The following is a 19,732-nucleotide window of genomic DNA, read 5'->3' as shown; positions in this document are numbered from 1 at the left end:
AATTCGAATTCAAAAGAGAGGTAAGAAATCTAGAAATTATATTTTTTTTTTACTAACTTTGGTCATTGTATTTACATTGCAATCATGGATAACGCCAGCGATATTTCTTCTTTTTTGGAGTTATTTTTGTTTCCATTTCCAATCATTTTTGTAATTTTTTAATTAAATTAAAAATGTTTTCAAATATCTTATTTTCAAAATTCAAACGTGAATGTGAAGCACTGGCATGTCTTTGTTCCTTGTAAGCAACGCCCTCCCAAACTCGGGATAAACATGTAAATGAGAGCAAACCTAAATTTATTTTTATTGCCTTAGCTCATCGCTTTGCACTATTATTAAAAAAGGAAATAGGAAAGGCAACAAGTTCGAATGTTAACGGCGGATTCATGATTTAGGTGAAATAATCCATTATCAACGACTACAAGTATTTCAATTTCTCCCGCCTCGTAAAAGCAGAAAAGAATAAGGCCATTAAATTAAGATTAAATGCTTAATTTGGAATAAAGTTTTTAGATTTTTCTTAATTTAAGATCGAGAATTTTAATTGTAATAATTAATGATCAAATATTTTAGTTTTTTAAAATTGAGGATTAAGATGAAAGGTATATAGCACGTGAAAGACACGTGCATAACGTGGACCCTAACTTATCGTATAAGATACGAAAGATTAGTTTTATCAAAAAATATTTTTTGTAACGTCAAAATAATTTAAATTAGTTATAACAACTTTTTCATTACGATGTGTAATAATTAAATTTTTCAATATAACGTATAATAATTAAATATTTAACATAACGTGTAACAACTATATTTTTCAATATAATGTATAACAACTAAAATTTTCAACATAACGTGAAACAATTATATTTTTTAACATGATATTTAATAACTAAATTTTCAATATAACATATAACAACTGTATTTTTTAACATGACAAATAACAACTACATTTTCAATATATTATGTACCACTACATTTTTCAACATGACATTAATAATATTTTTTTCACAAAAAGTAATAATAATATTTCCCAACATACCATGTCATCAATTTACGCTCTATTCACTTGTCAACTTAGCCCTTAATTGTAAGAAATCAAAAATATTAAATTTGTAATTATTATAATTGAAACGTTTGACTCTTAATTAAAAAAATGACTAAACATTTAATCCCAATTTAAGCATTTAACTTTGAACTAAACATCATGTTACATTGGGGGTTGTGGTAGCTTACTGTATTTATTTGTTTATTTATTTATTTATTGAATGGCTATATTAACTTTAATTAGGTAAATTCAACCAACTAGCAAGTTTTGTATTAAGTTTTGTTATTTTTATTCCACACTAGGTAGTATTATGTCCAGGTCTTACAGCTGCTCCATCAAATTATTGTTAATCTAATATGCATAATTTTTATGAAATATATGTATTTGTGATCAAATGAAATAATTAAAACTCTGTATTATACCTTAGATATGGACATTAAATAAGGTCATGATTTGGATTTTCATTATATTTTCATGTTTTACTTTAGGGTTAAAGTTTGTAAATCTTCAATTTGATGTCTAAGTATTTGTTAAAATTCTACTTAGAATAAGAAAAACGTTTAAAGAAAAAAAATTAGTTGCATTAATACTACCCAAAAACTAATAAATTAGTTTTAATTAATTTATTACAAAAAATAATTTATATTTTATTATTTTTAATGCATTAGTACATATTTATTGTTACTTATCCTATTTTTACGTTATTATTATCATTTATAAAAAAAAATTGACATAATGCTCAAAAAGCCTCTAAATTATTTAAAAAAATTCAAATAACCACTTATTATTCTATTACGTTAAATCAAACTCTTATATTTTTATTATGAATCAAATAAGCTCTTGTAACTAATGTTTGATTAATTATTATTATCAAAATATACTTTATTATTTTATACTCACATGATACTAATGTATAGAGGATGAAAAATGTAATAGGACCATATAATCTTCTCACATTAACATATCACATCATCATTAATTATGACATGTTAATATGTCACACTAAGACCACATTAGTACGAAATGATATAGAATGACAAGTGATATTTAACTAAGTCAATAATTAATTATAAAAATTTATTTGATTTAAAATAAAAATATAAAAATTTACATTAATAAAAAATAAAAATAATCAATTAAGGAAAGTTTACTTTAATAAGGATTTCAATATTAACTCGTACCTAAGAATAGTTTACTTTCATAGAGAGTTTACGATTAATAAGAAAATAAATAAATTAATATTAGTTAATATTAATTTCATAAAAGTTTGATAAAATTTATTGTAATTGATCACCAACTTTGTAATCTCCTAATTTTTTAAACTTCTTTAATGATTCCGGGAAATAAAGATTCTAGAACTTTTAAGTACCTAACAGATGGATAAAAATTAATCAATATTTAATTTAGTAAGAATTTCAATGTTAACTCATAAATAAGAATAGATTACTTTAGTAAAAAGTCTAGGGTTAATAAAAAAATCGATGGATACAAATTTTTTGAAAAAATACAGAGTCCTCGATAAATTTAATAGTGAGATTTGAAGGCAAATGTTTTTAGATGAAATACAATCTTGGGCTTGTTATTAACTCTGATATTTTGTTTCTTCAATATTCATTGATATATAGTAATTTCATCTTTTATATATATATATATGTATGTATGTATGTATGTATATCTTTATCTTTGCTAACTCTCTTTGGAGGCTAACACTACATTACGAAGTTAGTACGTAGTTGGGTTTTTAGGTACATAAAAATTGAAGAAACTCGAGCAGCGGATAGGTAAAGGACGATATGTTGTTGCCGGCACTCACTGACGGCTTGCATCGTGGTGGAAAAGTTGGTTGAACCACCACATATTTCAATGCCAAATACACAAGGATTTTCTCACCGGTGAAGGCTAAAAAGTATGTTTTATTTTTATTAAATGCTGACCACTTTTTTCTCTCGGCAACTTGTTCAACAAACATTTTCACCAGAAGTTAAGTTTATTAACTGGTTTACTCCATCCAAAGGTTGTTAACCTGTTACATTATCCGATCCTCAAGGTTTTGATGATAAACAAGGCAAGTAATTTACGTGGTATTGATCGAAGGGATGACGATGTATAGTAGACTTAGTTGAAAATAGGGAAGAGGGACTTGGCTCAATTAATTTGTGAGCCTTTTTTATGAGTTTATGAAGAAGCTTGATTAATTGATCAAAAGGGTTAGTCTAAGGCAAGGTTGAGCATCAATTGGTTAAAATCGTTTGGTCAATCGATTTTGACGGTTTTTGGTTGGCATCGGGTTGGTTATTTGGTGTCGGTTAACAGTTACAGTTTGATCGATTGATCAACTTGATCGTTGACGGGAACCTGTAAGGTGAGGGTTGATCATGCACTATATATAAATAAAAAAAATAAAAATAAAAATAACAACTTAAATTATACCCCACCCTATTAGAATCTCTTTCTTATCAAATTGAGTATAAAATTAAATTAAAAAATAAAATATATGATCATATCACTTTATCTAAATAACAAAGATCGATGAATCTTTTATTAAACTACCAAATCAGTTTTCAAAAAACTCAACCACTTTTGTTTGATTGTTACAAATCAAAGTTGTCCAAAGAATCCTCGTATAGCTTATAATGATAGTTCATACTAATGAATTAGAAAATTTTTCTTTAAAGATTAAGAGTGGTATGTCTTAACAATATGCTAGTAAAAATGAGTTTCATAAACTCATAATCTACACAAAAATTTGAGGCTGAACACACAAAAGAAATGAAGTGAATGCAAAACTATTTTGTTTTTATCACAAGGGATGGCAAGGCAAAACGAATTTCTAGTGTGACATTATTCTAATTTGTAGCCACTCACTTATTTTTGTTTAGAGAGTATAGCAAAGTATTTATACTTTGAATAAATTTTAAACCCTAATTACAAAGCTATTTTGCAATTACTAATTAATCTAATAATTTAATTAAATAATTTAATTAAGTTTTTAAAAAATTTAATTAACTTAATTATTTAATTTAATCAATCAGGGCCAATAATTTAATTAAATGATTCAACTAATTAAACATAATAATTTACTTAAACAATTTTAATCAATTAGGTCCAATGACTTAATTAAACAATTTAATTAATTAAGCTCAATAACTTAATTAAATAATTTTAATCAAGTATTTGAGAAGCTATAACTTCTAATTTGATTAAGTCTAACTTAATCACCTCTCCCATTCTATTTTCAACATTTATTTTAGGTGTGTGATCCATTAGGCTTCTAACATGTTATCGATTATAATTCTTGAATTAAACTTAGAATTAGATAAATTTAAACTACTTTAAATTTATCATTAACCAAGTCAACTATCGAAAGTTCATAGACCAAGATTGAGATCTAGTAATCTATCATGGCCATCCAAATGTTAGAAGAGTAAAAATGATTTGACTCGACCTTTCAATGATAAGCCTTTTAATGTAATTCGTTGCCTTATAATATATTTCGAAGATGATAAGAGTATGATGCAGTGTTTACTCTTATTAATCTCCATATTCATTTTTTAAGTTTGATCATTAACTTTATAGATACTTCTGAAACTCTTTTTATAATCTTTAAGTCATCTTGATCAAGGATTTCAATAAACTAATATAAACCAATAATATGTCTATTAAATCACTTCAGATAATGATTCTTATTTTGACCACTTATGTACCTTCACATGCTTTATGTTATACCTAAAAGTATCCTATTTTGGCATTTTTAGTTAAGCGCCATGAAATCAAAACATAACACTCTACACATAAGACAACCTATTCCATTTTTAAAATTCAAATTAGAAATTCTAAATTAAAAATCATCTTCTTAATTCTTGTGATGTCGGTTAAGACTTAAAAACTAACAAATTTTAATTGAAGTTGTGTAATTGTGCTCATTGATTATGTATGTAAGGTTAGCTAGACCTAAGTAACATTCATTGGAAATCGAAGAATCAACCAATGTCGATGATTTCAGCCACAAACAGCTCGGGTAATCAATGTCGGTTATCTTCTCGGTTACTTTAAACAGCGAATTTAATTGGTCGGCTTGGTTGTCAACAGGGAAACTTTTTCCTGAAATCAATCAAAAAATCAACAAAGATTTTTTTGTATTATATATAATATGAGAGAAAATAACATATTTAACCTTCATTAATTTTCCCTAGTTGTAATTTTTGAAACCCTAAATCACAACCTTCTACCTTACATTTCCTTTGAAACTCTGAGCTTCCCAATTTCATCTGTATATACTACCATTAGTCCACCATCCAATAGCCATGCCACTTGGAGTTGTCAAGCTCATCTCGACCTCTTGCTTATCGCCCCCACTCCCCAAACCATTAGAAAAGCTAGAACCCATAAAGTTAAATGAGCAAACTATATATATATATATATATGAAATTGTGTTTATGTATAAATGCCAAAAACCCAATCCATCGACCGGCAATAATCCATTGAGTATGATCAATTATGAGTTTCTTGGTTTCTCACACCATGCCAATCAGTGAGCTTAGGCGATCAGTTGCTCTCTACTTCATATCGAAGTCGACCAAAACCGATCATAGCTTCCCCTAGGTATAATATTTTTTTTTTAATTTGGAATAGCTCCTTAACCGAAGCAAATTCTTTTAATTGGATACTCGTTGACAATTTGGACAGCAGTCAAATTAAATCACGTGGCAAGCAATCTTTGGGTATAAGTTCCATCTTCCATGCCAGATTTTAAACAAACTTTGTGATTTATGTCTTTTACTTAAGTTCAAATTATGCATAAACTTGAGTTGTTATTAAGGTAAATCATATCTAAACTCTTCAATATAAAAACCAAATAATGGGACTTACAAATTCTTGGCCCCTTGAAGTGTTAATATGCTTTCTTTTATTTTAGCCATTATTTTGGTGGCCAAACTATAGAGCCCTTTGAGTAGGAAATTTTAACTGGACGAACAGCTTGGCAAGCTTAACCAGGGTCAAAAAAAAGTTTCTTCTGCCCAAACTGGGATTGGTTTATATATTTTGAACTCCATCAAATTGAAAGGACCCAAATTTGAAGAGAAAACTTAACCTATTTTTTGTGGAGCTAACTTGTAATGGGATTTAGGTTGGACCATTTTTTTAGTGTTTCTTTGAGACCATTTAGGTATGGTAAGGTTTTATATGTTATGGGCTGGAGTTTGATATTTCAACCTCACAAGGATGGGTTTGTTTGTTGGGCTACATTGACTTTAAGCTTTTGTTTGAATAAAAAAAAATAGTTTTAGGTAATTTATGTGTTGTTTTTTTCCATCCATTTTTTAATATGTTGTTATCAAACTATTACTAAGTATTACATATCTATGCTATGAATTTATGTTTTAAAATAGAGTGAAAAATATTTAATTCTTTTTTTATAGTAAGGTTTAACTCTTTTGGTGAAAGAAAAAAGAAAGATAAGAGAGAGTAAAGAATATATGAATATATATATATATATGAAAATATTTATTGTTGTATTTTTCCATGTTTTTCTAATTTTAAATATTTTCATTTTTAGATATTACTTTTATAATTGTTTATAATTTAAACTAGTTACTTTGTAAAAAAAATCCAATATAAAAATTTATTGATTTATATTTAAAAAAAACACCTCCTGTATTGAAGTGTGAGGGATTTTCTATTTGAAAAAAGGTCATAAACTATTCAAAAAATTTTAAATAAATCTTTATATTTTTATTATATTCGTTCAAGTCTTTATACTTTTATTTTGAATCAAGTAAGTGTTTATATTTTTATTTTGAATCAAATAATCCCTTATAATTAATTATTAACTTAATTAAAATATTATTTATAATTTTATGCCATATCATAGTAACGTGGCATATTAATATATTATAATTAATAATAATGTGATATGTTGATATATCATAATTGATGATGACATGACATGTTAATTTATCATGATAACATGACCATATAACATTTTTTACTCTTTCCGTCAACATCATATTAATGCCATATGAATATAAAATTATTAATAATATTTTGACTAATGGTAATTAATAAATTATTAATCATAAAAAGCTTATTTGATCCAAAATAAAAATACAAAGTTTTAATTGAATGCAAGAAAAAGAATAAGCATTTACTTAAATTTTTTTAAATAATTTAAAAATCTTTTTGAGCATTATGCCTTAAAAATTCAAGCATTTCATGTCTTAACTACGAAACTAATAATATTATTTGTCTTAACTTATTCCGCTCGATGTGGCAAGAGTTTATGGAATCAATTTAAGGATAGGGTTTTATAAAATTTTAGGTGTGCCTATCTATTGATAAAGGAAACGCTTAAAATTAGAATTATTAAATTATTATCATATAAATATAAGTGGAAATAATAATGACAAATAATGTCCTTAGGTAGAATAAGGCATTTAGTGGGTTGGAGTAGCACATTATAGCAAAGTCAAGAGACGGCAAAATTAAGGTGGCACTTGCCATAGCTATATTAATTCGAAAAAGAAACTATAACATCATATCATAATTATTGGGTTTCTCATAATTTAGTCACACTTTTATGCCTCAACTACTAGTAATAAACCCCAAGTGAATTCTAAAGATAATACTGTTCAAAGTTTAATAAATTAAAGCTTAGTCCCCGAGGCGATTGATAACTTTAAACAATATTTTGATAGATATTATATAATATGATTGCATTTAATGGATTATATAAAATTAAATATCTTTAGATATTCGAAATGATGGGATTCAATGTAAATATTTATTTTTTATTCATATGACAAAATATTAATGGATATATCTATATATTCGTATATATTTATGAAAAATATCTGCAGTGAAAATCACGTATTTTGTTGCTATCAAATATATATGAAAATAATAAGGATATCTCAAAAAAAATATTAATTCACGAAAATTTTGATGAATAAATAAGATTGACGATTTTATATTTAGTTTTACTGAGTACAACAATAGAATAAAACTTAATTGATTATGAAAGGAGAATGAGACCAAGTAGGAATAATTGCTATGATGGCCTATGTGGGGTATATAATTATGGATAATCATGTCAAATGATTAATATCCCTTCATATTATAAGTTTGAAAATTAACCAACTAAACCACACTCGGTTCTCTCCACTTGGATAACTTGTGCAAGTTAACCAAGAGAAAATATTTTAAAATTATTTAATTGGTTATCAAAACTTTATCACATGGTCCCAATATTTTGTAACAACTCAAAGTGCGAATTGTAATAATAGTCCTTTAAAACTTCTAAGGCATTCCATGTGGTATTAGGTATTATTAATCATTTCAATTATATAACAGTTAATGTTATTATAAATTAATATTTTACAAATTTGCTCAATTTATTTCTATTTGAATCATGTAAATTATAATATAATATATTAATTTGGATTATTTATATTTTCGACAGAACAAATATTTAACAATATTATAGATGTAGCATTTTGGTACGTTATAATTCTTATATTTATGACTCTAAAATAGGTAAAAAAAATCAGTAAACATATGCTGAAATTTTATTTCCAATTTCCAATATTTATTATAATTTTTTATCATTTTCTTTTTTTTATTGATATTAGTCAATATTCTTTTACAGTTGTTGATATATTCATTTATGTAAATGTAATTTGAAGGGATCAATATCTGTAATATTGATACGTAATTGTTTGATTAATTGTAAGAGATATATTTCCAACTATAATATATACTTTTTATATGATAATTAAATAGAGTAAATTACCCATTTGGTTACTAACTTTTCAAGAGTTTTTGTTTTTGTTTTCTAATTTTGAAATATTATATTTTGATCATCAATATTTATTAAAGTTAATATTTTGATAACTCAACCATTGGAAAAGTTAAAAATTCACAGTTATCCAACATGGTTTTTAAGTCAACTAACTTGGCCATGTGATAGAATTGACAATTTTGTATACGACACGACAACATGATATGAACACGACACAAATTAAGCGGTTTTGAGTTTAGAGTAATCATGTTTACATATTAATTGTGTCGACATAGTTAATATACGAGTAAATTGTATCTTAACTGTGTTAAACCCGCTTAACTCTTTTACTGTCTAAGACATGATTAGTTAATTATTTTATCATGTATTCATTTACCCGTGACTTGTTTATTACTCATTTACTTAATCATGATCATGTTTCATGTAGATACATTTAGTACATAGTTAAGACCTATTTATTGATCCATATAAATATTAGAGTAAATTGTGAGAAATAGTCAACTTTATAAACTCATTTCAAAAATAATCTTCAATATAAAGTTAACTGTTTTTATCCAACTTTTTTATAATTTGATTAAAATGCCCTTAAAACCCCCTTAGACAAATTAAATGCTCCCATTTTCTCTCTCTCGCTATCCGTCAACTATGCTCTCCATTTTTCTCTTTCACCATTTAACTTTCTCTAATTTTACCATCATCAGCATCTCTCTTTGTCTATATCTCACCATCTCACCATATCATCATCGATCTACAGACCAAAGAGTATAGCATGGTAAGTAACAACATGTTCATGGGTTTATTAGTATTGGGTTTTTCAATGATTCAAGTTTGGTAAAACATGCCTTAGTATGTAACAAAGCAATTCATGCATTAGCATGTAACATTAGTAGAAATAAAGAAGCTTTCGCATGAAATGTCTGGTGCTGAAACTTTGGCCTTAACATGTAACATTTGGTGCTAAAGTTTTGGCCTTGATGTGTAATATCTAGTGTTAAAGTTTTGACTTTGGCGTGTAACATTAGTTGCTGAAGCTTTGGTGTGTAACATTTTTTGCTGAAGTACGTCACATCTGCTTAGGTTTGTAATGTCATTTTGTTTTTCTTTTCTGTTATTTTTAGTTGTTGTAGGACACAGTAAATTAGTTTTTAGTTGTGCACTCCACCAACGTTTTGGGATTTTTATTTTTTAAGGCTTTATCTACGGATTAGTAGTTTTTGTTATTTTGTAGTTTTTTTTATTGAAACACTAATCAAGATTTTGTTTATAATGGGCATATCACCAAAGGTATTTACAACCAAGGAATCAATATATTGTTAGAACATGAAATATTACAACACAAGCAAGTCTTACGTCATAACAAACAAATGGGATTGAAGGTGATATTTAAATGAAAAAAAGGGGCGAGTAAGAAAGGAGGAAAAAGAATCATAGATAAATAAATCAAAAGAGAAATTATATACCTAGTGGTTGTTGCTAGATTCTTAATGACAAAGGAACCAACATCTAAAAGGGGTTAAAACAAAAGTAAAATAAGTGCTATTGAATAGAGATTTTTGTAGCAGAGGCTCTTGAACAAGAGAAACCCTTGCACATTAACGACGAGCTTCCAGGAGAGTTTTATAGATTATAGGAAAAACTGATATATATATATATATGTATATATATCTAAAAAAAATTTGAATGACGGTGAGAGAAAGTTTTTTCCTCCAAAGTTGTTAATCCCTTATTCTATTCATCTTCTTTTTTTTGAAAATTTTCAAAATTCTTATTTTTTTGCAAAATTTTCCTGAAAAAGCAACAATTGGGTTATATTCATAAAACCTAAAAATTGATAGGTTGAAGTTATAAGTGAAATGAAATATGTTAATTAGAACATTATCTAGAATTATTATACATCATATATGCATGTTACAACTCTAATACACTTAATGTGTAACAAATCTATTGAATATGGTATGGTGGGTAACAACAGGTTTTTGTACATATTTGTATATAACAACATTTTTTTTTTCAAAATAGGGTATAGCAAAATTTTTTTGAACATGACGTATAATAATAATATTTTTTAAACATGTCGTGTAACTTGCTTCTTTCTATTTAACTAGAATATAAACTCTTAGAGTTAAACACCTTAAATATGACATGTAATAACTTTTTTTTTTCAACATGGCATGTTATAACATTTTTTTCAATATGGCATGTAATAACCATATTTTTTAAATATGTTATGTAACTTAGTCTCTATCTTTATATTTCATTAGGACATACACTCTTGGATTTAAACATTTTTATGATAGAGATAAAGTTTAAAATCAAAAAGGAATTTGATATGGAAAGAAAGAAGCATTGAAAAGTTATTTTACTCTTGGAATGAAATAGATTTGGATAAAAAGATATTATTCAAAATTTCTAAATTTGAATAATTAACTTTTAGGGTTATTTTATTTATTATATTTCTTGTAATCATAAAAAAAGATAAAATTATAAAAAATAGTCAACCTCATAAGGCCATTTCAAAAATAGCCCTTAATATAAAGTTAACTGTTTTTACCCAATTTTTACCATGAGTTGATAAAAATGCCTTTGAAGCCACTTTAAATAAATTAAACCATTTATCACAATTTCTTTTGATTCCTTTCTTCGGCATTCGTCTGCTATGCTCCCAAATTCTCTCTCTCATCATCCAACTCTCTCTAATTTTATCAATTTCGCTCACCTACATCCATTTGTTATGCTCTCAATTTCTCTCTCACCATCCAACTTTTTCTAATTTACCACCATTGCCATATTTCTCTGTCTATTTCTCACTATATCATCATCGATTTACAGATTAAAGAGTAAGGATGACATTAATGTATGTTCTTGGATTTATTGATTTACATTCATAGAACTTTAAAGTTGATGGATTAAAGTTATATAAGTGAAATCTATAGATTAAAACACTATCCAGAATTGTTACATGTCATACTTGCATATAGTAACTCTAATGTACTTAGCATGTAATAAATCTATTGAATATAACATAGTTTAAACATGGCATGTAACTTGACCTTTATTTTTTTATTTCATTATAACATAAACTCTTGGAGTTAAACACCTTAAACATGATGTATAATAATTTTATTTTTAACGCGACGTGTAATAATTTTTTTTTTCAACATGGCATGTGACTTGATCTTTATCTTTGTATTTCACTAAGATATAAACTGTTAGAGTTAAATATCTTAAACATAGCATATAATAACTTTTTTTTTCAATATGGCTTGTAACAACTTTTATTTTCAACATGGCATATAACTTGATCTTTGTATTTATTTTTCACTAAGAGAAAAAATCTTGGAGTTAAACACTTAAATATGATGTGTAATAACTTTTTTTTTCTTCAAAATGACGTGTAATAATTTTTTTTTAAACATGGCATGTAACTTGGTCTCTATCTTTGTATTTCTCTAAGACTTATACTCTTAGAATTAAACAACTTAAACATGGTGTGTAACAACATTTTTTTTAACATGGTGTGCAATAATATTTTTTAAACACGGCATATAACAATAAGCATGACGTGTACCTTGATCTCTATCTTTGTATTTCATTAGGATATAAACTTTTATAGTTAAATACCTCAAATATGATGTGTAATAATTATTTTTCAACATGATGTGTAATAACATTTTTTTAGGTGTTCTAAGTTAGTCCTTTCATCGAAACTCTTACAGCAATTGTATACCACCAGTACATTGTTAGGGCTGCCGCTATCAAGGTTTTGGGATCCTTTCGTAGCAATGCCACCAACTAAAGGAAAAAAAAATAAAAGACTCATCGAAAACCAAAATTGCTTTGTCTCCACTTCTTTTTTTCATTTTCTCCATTTGTTCATTTATGTGTATGAGAGGATGATTATGACGATGACCTTTCTTTTTTCCTTTTTATTTTCCTTTGTTTATAATTTAAATATTTTTTTATTAGCTTTTGCACCTTTGTATCATTGTTCTTGAGCAGTGGTGGTGTTGATTTGTTCTTTTTTAAAAAACAAACATTTTTTTTAACACATGTGCTTGAATATGAGGAGGTTTCATTAAGAGCAATTTTATTCAAAAATATTTTCTCTTGGCTAAAAATAATTAAAATTAAAAAGAAAGTTATTTTCAAAAACACTTAATGTTTGAAGACTACAAAAAATCATCTCTTAAAAAATGGTGTGTAACAATATTTTTTTTCAACACGTGCACTTAATATGTGAAGAGATTTCATTAAGGGTAATTTTATCAAAAAACAATTCAAATTAAAAAGAATGTTATTTTCGAAACCACCTTATTTTTTAGGGTAAAAAAAAATTGTCCCCAAATATTGATATTTTTATGATGATTTAAGATTTATTGATGTTAAATTTTATTATATTTGATAAATATTATGATATTTATAAATTTTTATTATAAATTTGACTGATAGAATTATGTATCAATTGCACATAATTTAATCACTTTAATTGTGTTAATTGTGTAAACATTTTATAAATCATTTAAATTTTAATCATGTTAATCTTATCGTGTCGTATAAAATTTAGCCAAACATATTTAATAAACGTGTTAGCTGTGTCATATCGTGTTACATAATAATTAAATGTATTTATACACGTGTTTAAGATTTTGACACGATTAATTAATCATGTCATATTCGTCTTTACTTATATATCTATTAATACCTTAGATTTACATAACACAGTTAAAACACAAAAATATGAATTGTCATATTTACATGTGACGAATGAGCTAATATGGATACACATGCATCGTGGTTAAGGTTAGTTGAACTGAAAAAGTCACATAAGACAACTTTTAATTTCTAACGGTTAAATGACCAAAATAATAATTTTTATAAACATTGAGGATCAAAATATAAAATTTTAAAATTGATGGAGCAAAACAAAGATTTATGAAAAGCTAAGCGAGTAAATGGTTAGGCTTCCAAGTTTAGTAAGAGTCTATGCGCAAATTGAGAACAATATAGATAGGAATTAGCATAGAGAAAACGGGTTTGTGTTTTTAAGTGTGTATTAATGACAAAATTTAATTAGGGAGAGGGCATATACAACTTAAGGCTTGTAGTTTAATAGGTTTAGAGTACATTAATTGCCCTTATTCGTGTTGAAGTAATAGGGGCAACGAATGGTTAAAATTAATGGCGCACATATATAGGTGTTATGTTCACCTTGCAAGGCAGTACACGGTACCATATAGGTAGAACTATTTAGCAAAATAAACTTACTATAGATGTGATCCAAAATCCTCTTGTGTTGCCTTTGCAGAGGAATTTTATCTAGAAACATTAAGGCAACCTTATAGTTAATATACACCTACACATGTTGAAATTGTAATAACCTAAAACGGTCTTTCGCACAATTCTCTAGCAAGCCTAGTAATTCATCAAGGCATAATATCTAAAAAAAAAATCTAGATTATTCAGGAAAATTTAAATAAATTCTTTATTTTGTTATTGTGATCAATTAAACCATTATATTTTATTTTGAGTCAAATGAGCTGTTATTAGTCACAAAATGTCATTTGTTATTTTATATGATACGACATTGATGTAACATACTGATATGTTATAATAAATGATGATATGACATGATAATGTGAGATATTCATTTTTTACGTTAACATTTCATAAATATAAAATGAAAAGTGACATATTAATTAATGACAATTAATCAACGGTTAGTTATAAAGATCTATTTAGTTCGAAATAAATGGAAATGGGTTTTATTGAATGGAATAGAACAATAAGAGTTTATTTGAAATTTTTGAATAATTCAAAGCCTTTTTCAAGTATTATGTGGTTCATCAATCACGTAAATGCATTTATGTTTTAATCTTATTACTCCAAATACAGCTAAAGTGAATTGAAATGTTGTCTTGTACTCCGCACCAAAACAAAAAGGCTCTACGCGTTTCATAAAGCTCAAGTCGTTTAAAAAAGAATAAAGGTGACAGTATGAATACAGCAAAGAGAAATTAGATTGATTACGAGGTAGAAAACGAAACAAGGGAATAAGTAAAGGGTGATCCTTCAGCCTATAATCTGTAGGCAGGGAGGCTAAATTCATAATTTAAAGTCTTAATTGCGATTAAAACAGCTCAAAGTTAGGTACGGACAAGAGAGAAAGAGGGCTCAAGCCGGTTAAGGCGGCAAAATTACAATTTTTTCTTTGTAGCCGGCTATTTGTAATTTTGCCACCGCACAACCTTCCAAGCCCATATTTCTTTTTTAACTCTCCTCTCATCACCCCTTTATAACCCTCTTCATTGGAGGACTCAGTCATATCGTTCCGAATTCTTTGTTGTTTTTTAGTCACTTTTCACTCATCTTCTTTCTTTCCTTGACGTACGTAGCTGGGAATTGATCATCAGGTTTCATGGGGAAACTATCACTGCAGAACCAGAAAAACAATGCTCAAAATAATAACTTTAGTAATACTACAAGTAATGGTGTTACCAAGGTGAAGAGAACTAGGAGAAGTGTTCCAAGAGACTCACCTCCTCAGCGTAGCTCGATTTATCGAGGGGTCACTAGGCAAGTCTTTTTGGTTATTACTTGCTAGCTACTACTTGTTTATCTTGATTTCGGTTACCTCACATGCATGTTAATTTATGTGACTGTTCCAGGCATAGGTGGACAGGTCGATATGAAGCTCATCTATGGGACAAGAATTGCTGGAATGAATCACAAAACAAGAAAGGACGCCAAGGTTCATTACCTTTTTCCCCTTATTGATCTTGTTCATATTTCTCAATGGAATTATATACGGAGCAGAGTTTATTGATTTATTTTTCTGCTCCTTTATGGTGCCGCTGCTGCTGTATACTCAAATGCAGTCTACCTTGGTATGTTCACTACTACCTTGTGAGTGAAAACTTTTAATGCTGTTTTTTTTTTTTTCAACCTCACACAATTGGAAATTTTACATATTCCAGGTGCTTATGATGATGAAGAAGCGGCTGCACATGCTTATGATTTAGCAGCACTCAAATACTGGGGTCAAGATACCATCCTTAACTTTCCGGTAATCTTATTTTCTTATTAGCAGTGTCTATTTTCATGTGGTTTTTAAGAAGACTGGGGAAGAAACTTACTATTTTACCATTAACAATACGCAGTTATCAACATACCAGAAGGAATTGAAAGAAATGGAGGATCAGTCTAGGGAAGAGTATATTGGATCATTGAGAAGGTGAGATTGATGACTGATGATGAGAATTTATCAATAACAAGGATTCATGTGAGAAGCAACTATACGTTTATGCATTGAGTTAATTATGTAATTGATCTTGGATGTGCAGGAAATCTAGTGGTTTCTCTCGGGGAGTTTCTAAATACAGAGGTGTTGCTAGGTACTTATTTATAGATTATGTCCTTTCTTCTTCATTTCCGTCCTTTGTGAGTGAAAGCTTCAAATTGTTTGTGTGTACAAAGCTCTTAACAAAGGATTTATCAAAAATTTTAAGGGCATTTTAAAAAATAACTTTTAAAAGATAATATGTTTTTAAAAATAACCTTTTTTATAATTTTAATTATTTTTAATTAAATTAGACAAAATTATCCTTAATGAAATTACACGTCATAATGTTACACATCATGTACAGAAACATATTATACGCCATGGTTAGGTTGTTACATGCCATACATAAAAATGTGTGACACGCCATGATTAGGTTGTTACACGTCATGTACAAAAACATATTACACGTTATAGTTAGACTGTTATACGTCATGTTAAAAAAAATACTATTGTTACGTATCATGTACAAAAACATGTTACACGTCATGGTTAAAAAAGATTGTTACACGTTATGTTGAAAAAAATACTATTATTACACGCCATGTTGAAAAAATATTGTTATTACACGCCATATTCAAAAACATTTTATTACACTTTAATGCTTAAACTGTTGTTGTTACTTACAAACCAAAATTTTAAATCCTCTCAACTCTTTTTATTTTTTTTTATTTTTTTGATAATTTGACACTGATTAAAGTGTTTCTAACATATTTTTATAAATCAAAACACAATTTTTCTTATCTAAAACACCTATTTTGATTAAAAATTGAAAAAAAAAATTCATTAAAAACCTAAGTTTATAAATTTTAAAATTTTGAATTTATTGGTGTCTAGATCCCGAATTGATCCAATTAAAAGCTATTTTAAACATCTGTCATCATTTCTACTATTTAGTTTTATCCAAAATACCTAAAAATCAAATTCTTCAAATAGCCATCTACTCAAACACATCAAAATCATCGTTTGGTGTCTTCAAAGTGCTAGAAAGAGAAATCTGAAAATGCGAGATAGAGAAATCGGGAGCATAGTAAAAAAATCCTGAAGAAAGAAATCGATAAAATTGGAGAAAGTGGGATGCTCAGAGAGAAAAATCGAAAGCACAAATGAAAAGAAATTGTGATAAATGGTTTAATTTATTTAAAATAGTTTCCAAAGTATTTTTGTAAGTCATGGCTAAATATAATTAAAACTAATTAAATTTATTTTAATGGTTATTTTTAAAATGCCCTTATCAAAAAAGGTTATTCTTCATAATTTTTTCAAAATTTTATATTTAGGCAGATCTATAGGGCTATAAATACTCCTGCATCAACAAAATTGCTGTAGCTAGTGAATAATATGTATACAAATATGTATATGTACATATACATACATGAACTTTTGCAGCATCTTAGTTATCTTTCTGATGATCTACATCTCAAATGCAACATTCATTTGTTACAGACTTTGTAGTATTTACTTGTTTAATTTTTAATGTCGACGGACAGACATCATCACAATGGGAGATGGGAGGCTCGCATTGGCAGAGTCTTTGGCAACAAGTACCTCTATCTTGGTACATATGGTATTTGCCACTCCCTTTTTTTTTTCTTCTTTGTCTTTTCCTTTTACTGTTTCCAAATCCAAAACAAGCTAGAATCGCCAAATGTGTATGTGAGAAGGAAAACCCCCAGAAGAAAACCAAAGAGAAAGAAGCTACGAAAGCTTAGACTTGTCTGTGACTACAAAATATAGGGGTACTATTTCTGTGCCATAGGGATTAAATAAGAGTTGTTTTTCGTGTTCTTGTTAGCCATTACTTTCAGAGTTTGTGACGTTTATTAAATGGACATTCACCTGTAGACATATTTAATGTCCTGACTCATTATTGCTACCCAGTAGTAAAGGCTAGCTCACTTTTTAGATTCATTAATTGATTAAAATATTCCAAAATCTAGATTGAAAAGTACAAGTGAGTTGATCAGAATTAATCTTCGAGGTTGTCAAACAAACACTAGAATCTTATGGAGTCTTAATCATATATAAACTCACAATGGAAAGAGGGCAAGCATATCTTACAGTTACATGTTTGTTACTTTTTCTTATAATTTCTTTGGAAGTTGGGGCAACCCCAAAATCAACCAGATAATTAGCATACACTTATTGAGAAGGATTGCATCAGCTAACTTAGTAGGATCTGTTCCACTGACCTTAACATATGTTTCATATCTAAATACAAGTGAAGGGAATTTCAACCTCTCCCCACCAAATTTTATTCTGAAAGGAATCACTTTCAGGCTATTCTCACAACAAAATCTTCCCCTGATCTGTTCAGTGACTTTTTTCAGCTACACAGGAAGAAGCTGCCACAGCATACGATATGGCTGCGATAGAGTACCGGGGATTAAATGCAGTGACAAACTTTGATTTAAGCCGTTACATCAAATGGCTTAAGCCTAATCAGACCAACACCGAAAGTAACCCTAGCCCTAAGATAGAATCTACTTCAACAGTAACAACAAGCTCTACTCAAGAACTTAACCTAAACTTCTTCAACAACAACCAGTTGCAAGCCTCCAACCCTAGTGATCAATCTTTGCCGACTCAGCCACGGCCTACGAATGCCACTTCAGCCCTGGGGCTTCTTCTTCAATCTTCAAAATTCAAGGAGATGATGGAGATGACTTCGACTGCTGATCACTGCCAATTGACACCAGTGGTATCTGAACCAGTGCAATGCAGCTTCCCTGAAGACATACAAACCTACTTCGGCTGTCAAGATTCGAGCAGTTATGGAGATGCTGATGATATTATTTTTGGTGAGCTTAACTCCTTCATGCCGCCAATGTTTCAATGCGACTTTGATGCCTAGAGGAAGCTAAATTTAGTGATTATATATATATATATATATATATGCATCGAGGATGACTTGTCCCTAACTTTTCTTATTTATCACTTATATATATACCAATAAAGATGTGTAGGTGCTTTGTGAATACAAGAGCCCTATCTAGGATCAGATTTGGCTGAAGTGGAAAGAGTGGTAGGAGTTTAGATTTGACTTAGCCTAGAAATTAAACATTACATAAAGGGAGAAAAGGCTAAGAAGGAAAAGAATATGCAGTTAGATGAGAAGAAAATACGTAGCTTCTTCATTGCAGGGTATCATGAAGTGACAAAAGATGGCAGCCGATCAATATATTCGGTTCATTTCTTGTAGATTAGAGAAGAAAATAAGCATTTGTATTTATGATAAATTTTTTTTTGTATGAATAAGAAATCAATACTCGATCATCAGCAGCTAAATATCTGATCCCTTCCATTGTTTATTTGCCTGCTATTTGATAAGCACATCATCTTGTAAAGAGAAATGTTTAGTGCATTAAGTATTGTAAAGTTTAATCTAAGGTCACAATCATCCGTCAAATCAATAAGTTCCCGCAAGTATATTAAGCCACACGTATGATAAGCAGTTATAGAGTTGAATATATATATATATATATATATATATAGGTAAGTAGGTAGGAAGGTTTACTTAGGTGTCACATATATATATATATATTCATTACAT

General features: G+C 28.2%; 1 protein-coding gene across 1 annotated transcript; it reads left to right on the top strand.

Moving 5' to 3' along the window:
- The first annotated feature begins 15,215 nt into the window (after nucleotides 1-15,215).
- LOC110411197 (AP2-like ethylene-responsive transcription factor At1g16060) lies at nucleotides 15,216-19,285 on the top strand. The gene is made up of 8 exons (XM_021421250.1): nucleotides 15,216-15,416; nucleotides 15,509-15,591; nucleotides 15,719-15,727; nucleotides 15,818-15,906; nucleotides 16,001-16,074; nucleotides 16,184-16,234; nucleotides 17,670-17,746; nucleotides 18,510-19,285. The coding sequence occupies exons 1-8, from the start codon at nucleotides 15,259-15,261 to the stop codon at nucleotides 19,031-19,033; spliced, it is 1,065 nt and encodes a 354-aa protein (XP_021276925.1). The 5' UTR covers nucleotides 15,216-15,258; the 3' UTR covers nucleotides 19,034-19,285.
- The last annotated feature ends 447 nt before the right edge of the window (nucleotides 19,286-19,732 follow it).

This window comes from Theobroma umbraticum, unplaced genomic scaffold, assembly GCF_002168275.2.
Source record: "Theobroma umbraticum cultivar Fairchild unplaced genomic scaffold, ASM216827v3 scaffold_56.0, whole genome shotgun sequence".
Lineage (NCBI taxonomy): Eukaryota > Viridiplantae > Streptophyta > Magnoliopsida > Malvales > Malvaceae > Theobroma > Theobroma umbraticum.
This window is presented reverse-complemented; position numbering and strand designations above follow the sequence as displayed.